Source organism: Centruroides sculpturatus, unplaced genomic scaffold (assembly GCF_000671375.1).
Source record: "Centruroides sculpturatus isolate CEXI.00-Female unplaced genomic scaffold, Cexi_2.0 scaffold3421, whole genome shotgun sequence".
NCBI classification, from domain to species: domain Eukaryota; kingdom Metazoa; phylum Arthropoda; class Arachnida; order Scorpiones; family Buthidae; genus Centruroides; species Centruroides sculpturatus.
Window position 1 is genome coordinate 4,091 of NW_019390262.1, and position 6,366 is coordinate 10,456.

Consider the following 6,366-nt stretch of genomic DNA (forward strand, 5'->3'; position numbering starts at 1 on the left):
GTACTGGCGAAAATTTAAATTTGCCGACTGGAATTCTTTTGGATGATTGACTTTCGGAAAATTGACGCTCTACTGTATTTTAAAATTTTCCAGAGCAATTCATGCTGCACTGTTGAAGAAACTATATGAATTTTATTTTCGTTTTTATTCACGAAGGAAAGAAGAATTAAATTCATTATATTTTTAATTAATTCAATTAATTTTACCATTATATTAATGATGGCGATATTTGATATGATGACGTAAAGCTTCGTATTGCTGCAATGACAGGATGTAACTATTAGAATCTTCCAGGACGTCGATACTTTCCAATGCAACCAATTCCTCGTCTTCACTTACATTTAATAATTGCTGCATGTCGACGGATAAATTCAAATTGTAATTTACATTGGTAAATTTTTCGTACGAATCGGAGGAAGGAAAATCTACACCAATAAAATGAATGTGAAAATTGTTCGGGTTTATTGTGTAAATAAAATCGATAATATAAGTAACGGGTTCTCGAATATCGTGTAAATTTATCACAGCAATCTCCTCAAGAAATAGCACAAGATAAATTGTAACGTTATTCGGTAAACAGTAATTGTTCAAGAAATCGGATAATACTTCTTTTAATTCGTGGTATTCATCCATGCTCTCAGAGAAATATAAATAAAATTCTTTGAATTGATACAACGTCAATAACTGTTCGAAATTAGAGAAATTCGAAGAGAAACAGTACACAGATGAATGGGAACAAAATTGTTCCCAGTTCGTTTGTAGTTCGATTTGTTGATGAACTTGAAGCATGAATTCGGGAGTAAATATCTTATCCTCTATAGCTTTTAATAACCCTTTAGGTAAAGGATCATGTTTATAAAATCCCAATAGAAATAATAATTCCGCACTATAAATATGAGATGGGAATGGAACATAACCCATATATATGGATAAAGCCGAAAGGAATTCACCAAATGTGCGATGTACAAAACTGTATCGAATTATATTATCGCACTCTGATAAGGAATCCAGAGTAAGAATGCCCAGTCCAATGATAAATTTATATTTATCTTCATTTGAAAACTTCTTCTCTAAGACTTTTGATGTTATACAGCATGGTTTCCTGTTTAATTTTCCCAATTTCAGTAGCAGATTTTCTCCCACAAAATATTTTCCTGTTTTAAACTTACTTTTCTGAACTGATTTTCTAACATAACGTTCAGTTATGAGAGAAAATATTCGGATGTATAAATCAGTCATAGTTTCAAGTTTTCCCATTTCTCCATTCTTATGAAGGCAACACAACATGTGCAGCATCAGAGGACATTCTGCTACTTCTCTATAGAACTCTTCCTCCTCCAATTTAGAAATGAGTTCGTTGGTCTTACTTTCGTCTTTTCCAAACATTAATTGAATATATACCTCTTGGTATTCTGCATTAAATCCTTCTAACGAAAATCTCATCTTCATGTTCTGTCTGATGTCCTCTGCAGCTTGAGGTCGACTCGTTACCACAATGGTCATTCGAGAAGAAATGTCAAATGAATCGTCCCTTATAAATTTTATAACTTTATTTCTCTCTACAACCTCATCGAATCCATCCAAAATCACCAGAATATTCAATTGTCTATCTTCTAATTTCCGAACTTTATCAGTTGACGAGTGCTCATTCATGTTATGGAGTAATGCATCTTTTACACTTTTATTGCCTAATTCTCTTAAGATCAGAAGTAAAGTTAAGTCGAAATGTTGCAGATAATTTGTAGATGCCCAATCGTATGCAATTTTCTTGCAAAGGGTGGTTTTACCATAACCGGGATTCCCTGTCACTAAAATAGTTTGATGACCATCTTCTTGTATGGAAAATAGCTCATTCAAGTTTATATTGTCTCCGATTTTCATTCCAAATAAATCTGCTTTCTCTACGGTTAATTCTACGAAATAATCCTCTAATGGAAAATCCAATCTCTCTCCTTCCCATAAAAAGGATCTCATGTAAGAACACTCCGTGATGTATTTGTACTTCAACTTCTGGTAGCAATTGTTGATCGTTTCTATAAGTAAAAGAAAAAAATTTAATCAAATGTTACACTAGTCTTTCATTTATTTATTTTATTAGCATATTAGGAATTATTTAGTGGTTATGGTAAATATTACAATAATTCTCACAGTACATGAATAGATGGAGTTTTGTAAAACGTGTGTGAGCTTAAAGAAAATTTAGTGAATAACATATGAACAAGTGCACACGCATGATATTGTCTGATATGGAAGAAATACAGAAACGAGTTGCGTAACTTTCCCGGCGGCAACATTTAAAATGACGTATTTGATGGTACCATGAGTAATGAAATAAATTTATACTTATAAAATGCCATTCCTTTACGTTACTCGAAAATTGTCTTTCATAATCTTCTGTAAGTAGGCCTACTCATGAGAAGAAAACCACAACTGACTGAAATTAATATGGGTGATTTATTATATTTTATGTATTATCAAATGTTGACACAATCAATATTAATAGAGTATAATATCATGCTGTTCTCATACAGAACGAACAATTCGCTCTGAGTATTTAACGGGTAAGAAACGCGAAATGAGGGCAATCTGCCATGTGAGAGCGTGTCCAGGAAGGACAGAATATGCGAATTGTACCATATTCACATGTTACACACGTGAGATAAACCAGGAAAACTCCACATAGACAACCCGTTAATGAGGCGCAAACCCGTGAGCAGTGTTCAGTAGTTTTATCCTCTCGGCCACTATTGGTCTCGAATTACAATGCGTTAAGCAGATTCAACAGTTCAGGAGCTGTTGAGTACTTTTCTGCTGAATGCTTTCTACAGTAGCATTATTACGAAACATGTTTTATGTTATGACGACATTTAATAACGTCTTTCGTTTACGTTACCCATCGCTAGCTGTACCAATGATTCAACGCACACGTCGCTCATCGTTCAGCAGATGTAACTACGTAACAACTACTGATTGAAACACCTTTTCTCAGTTACTACTATTGGCTCTGATGAGCGCAGCCAATGTATTTGATTTACGGTTTTATTAAGCATTTACCTTCTTTTTCTTTATCTTCTTTCTTCAAATCTTTTGTTTTTGGTTCTTCTGTACGAATTTCTATTTTTGGTCCATCTCTACTAATTTCTACTTTTGGTCCTTCGGTATGAATTTCTATTTTTGGTCCAACGTGAACTTGCGTACAGTTCTTGAGCATCGTCACATATTGATTACCATTCTCAACTGAAATTAATATGAAATTAAATATTATATTTTATCCCTCAAGATTAGATTAAACAAAGGTAATCTGGTGTTCGGTTTAAAACAGAAATAGGTCTTTCCTATTTTTCACTTAAGGATAATTATATCTATATCCTTTATACTACGATAATTATTCTTATATAAAAGATAGGAAAGATACCAGACTTTACTCAAAATAAATTATTATTTTTTAGTATTTATCACGTCTCTTCTGTACGTTGTTATATTCATTTATAATGTGTAAAATAAAGAATAAATAATTATTTACCGTTTGGAAGTTGGTGAAATAAATTTACATCTTGCCTCATTTCGCCTGTTGCCTGCAATTAATTAAATAATATACGTAAATGTCTGTTTGAACTACCGTACAATAAAGTTTATAATAAGTAAAAGAAAATATCTAATACAGTCAAATATGGCGTTCAAAATTTGTTCGTAAACTGAAAAGTTCGAAACCCGAGGTTCGGCAGTATTAATACAACAGCCTAACATTAAGAAGAGACCAGGTTGGCTCCAACTTTGAAATATGGAGCCGTCCCAAGAATATTAAGAAACGTTCCTCACCATTTAACTGTTCTATTGTGGGAATAGCAGTAATGAAAAACTTTTTCTGGATGAGGATTACTTTGTCAGAAGGAATGTATGGCGATCGGTCAAACAGTGACCTTTTAGAGTTTTACATTTTTCGACTTAGGAGACCTCGTAACGTCGTGAAATGCAAGAAAAATCGGGGTTTTTTCTGCATATATGAATGCTAGTGTGTGGGGGGACACGACTTTGTTCACACTGTTTGAAGCTTAATTCCTATTACTTCGGACGAAAATTTCTGAAATTATGCAGGGAAGTATATTTATTAGACAGGTTGAAGCTATTAAATTTTGGTGATTAAAGGTAGAGGGGCGAGGAAATAGAGGTGGTGAGGTGTCAAATCTCGAATGGAGTCGGATTTTATGAAGATTTTTTAAAACTCGTCTATACCTTTAAAATTGAGCTTTTTTTCGTTTTATAATCACTAATAATAGGCTATAAAAAGTTTTTTAAATTAAATATCTTAACAGATGGCTCCTCACGCAAATATAAATATTGTTGCCGGGAAAGTTACGCAACACATTGCTGGATTTTTTCATACATAGCAGCGGATACAGATTACGTTCAATACTATTTTTGAACAAATTAAAAGATGATTGTAAGTGCTGAGTGTTATTAAAGTATTCAAGTAGTTTTAAAACAATAATCTATAAAATAGATTAAAATAATTTGTACTGTGCAGACTTACATTTGCAACTTTTTTGTCGTCAGCTTCATAAATGACAATACTCTTCTCGTAACTTGAAACTGCTGCTTCTGCCATTTCTTTCATTCAACTTAAATAATTTAAAGTTATGGTTTAAGCAGATTCAACAGTTCAGGAGCTGTTGAGTACTTTTCTGCTGAATGCTTTCTACAGTAGCATTATTACGAAACATGTTTCATGCTATGACGACATTTAGTAACGTCTTCCATTTACGTTACCCATCGCTAGCTGTACCAATGATTTAACGCACGCGTCGCTCATCGTTCAGCAGTTGTAACTACGTAACAGCTACCGATTGAAACACCTTTTCTCAGTTACTACTATTGGCTCTGCTGAACGCAGCCAACGCATTTGATTCACGTTTCTGTTAAGCATTTACCTTCTTTTCCTTTATCTTCTTTTTTCAAATCTTTTGTTTTTGGTTCTTCTGTACGAATTTTTATTTTTGGTCCATCTCTACTAATTTCTACTTTTGGTCCTTCGGTATGAATTTCTATTTTTGGTCCAACGTGAACTTGCGTACAGTTCTTGAGCATCGTCACATATTGATTACCATTCTCAACTGAAATTAANTTTACATTTTTGGACTTGGAGAACTTTAAATCGTCGAGAAATTATAAAGATGTGGGAGATTTTTTCTATATGAATGGACTATTCTGGCCGAGTTGGCCATCTGGAGATTCTTTGCGTTGTTGCTCCCCACTATAACCTGCCAACCCGGCTGTCAGGGGACTTTTTGCGTTTAATTTTTGTGCTTTTGTACAGCAACCCATTCCGGGTTGGTATTTTCAGCAGCTTCTTAGTCATCGAGTCGGTTGTCCAAGAGCATAGCTGCCAATTGCTCGCATTCTCTGTCTTTCTAGAGGCAGTACCATGTGCGGACTTATTCTCTGTATATATTTTGACCATACTTTTTTCTGTGGGCTACGCCCCGTGTGTTGTAATTAAAGTATATTCAATAAATGGAACTTGACGGCGCCATGATTCCCATTTCACACTTTCCTATCATTTTTTACTTTTCTTCCCTCTTCTCACTTCTTCTAAAACTCTTTATCCTTTTCAGAGGCTATGCCGTAAGGTTCGGCCTTCTAACACTTTTAATCATATCAGATATGAGTGAGTGTGTTCGGGGCATGATTTTATTCATCCCATTTCAAGCTTAATAACTCTTTTGCCTCTTGTCGGAAACTTCTGAAATTTCGCAGTGATGTTTGGGTATTAGAGGGAATTGTTTCCAGAAATTTTCAGGAAAATCAGACCATTGGTTCGGGAGGTATTAAAGGAGTGGAACCATATCTCAAAAAGCTTTCATTTTATAAAATTAATTCTGTCAGTCTGTGTATATGTAGATAATACATATACAAAAACTGATCATACATACAGAAAAAATCCTCGACTTTTCTAGCATTTCTCGACGTTTCACGGTCCCGAATGTAAAAATGTAATAATCTTGTAAGGCTATTTTTGACCGATTCCCATACTTTCTATGTGTTATATAACAGCAGGGAAAGTAAATAATGATGTAGAAAGTCGGTAACAAAGTTAATTTTTAATCAATTCAGTATCATTTTCAGAATAACGACCGGAAACACGTACTGTACCTTGGAAATCTTTAAAATCAGTCTTCAGCAGCATCCATATTCTCATAAAGCTAGATATGTTGTAAGCAAGTTCTCTGTTAATCCTGTATTCTATGTTCTACCCCAGTTAATCCTCTGTTGTGACGTTACTATGATGATCTCATAAATCCTTTCTGCAGATCTCTTGCAGTTGCTGGCATTCTTTATTGTTTCGTATTCATTTAGATATTAGTTCTA

General features: G+C 34.1%; 1 protein-coding gene across 2 annotated transcripts; it reads right to left on the bottom strand.

Annotated features, from left to right (window-relative positions):
• Window positions 1-34: 34 nt before the first annotated feature.
• On the bottom strand, window positions 35-4,620 carry LOC111617440. 2 transcript variants are annotated; one of them, XM_023358730.1, is made up of 4 exons: window positions 4,532-4,613; window positions 3,524-3,575; window positions 3,055-3,237; window positions 35-2,033 (listed from the first exon to the last, which is right to left on the bottom strand). In XM_023358730.1, the coding sequence occupies exons 1-4, from the start codon at window positions 4,604-4,606 to the stop codon at window positions 214-216; spliced, it is 2,130 nt and encodes a 709-aa protein (XP_023214498.1). In that variant the 5' UTR covers window positions 4,607-4,613; the 3' UTR covers window positions 35-213. The 2 variants fall into 2 exon arrangements, with proteins under 2 accessions (XP_023214498.1, XP_023214499.1); XM_023358731.1 differs by lacking the exon at window positions 3,524-3,575 and having other exon boundaries at window positions 4,532-4,620.
• Between the last annotated feature and the right edge of the window lie 1,746 nt (window positions 4,621-6,366).

What these genes read in the sequence shown, in the direction of transcription:
- LOC111617440 (XM_023358730.1), bottom strand. Translation starts at nt 4,606, where the DNA reads ATGGCAGAAGCAGCAGTTTCAAGTTACGAGAAGAGTATTGTCATTTAT. An exon ending in ACGACAAAAAAGTTGCAAAT is followed by an intron (nt 3,576 to 4,531) that starts GTAAGTCTGCAC and finishes AATTAATTGCAG; the next exon opens with GCAACAGGCGAAATGAGGCA. An exon ending in ATTTCACCAACTTCCAAACG is followed by an intron (nt 3,238 to 3,523) that starts GTAAATAATTAT and finishes TATTAATTTCAG; the next exon opens with TTGAGAATGGTAATCAATAT.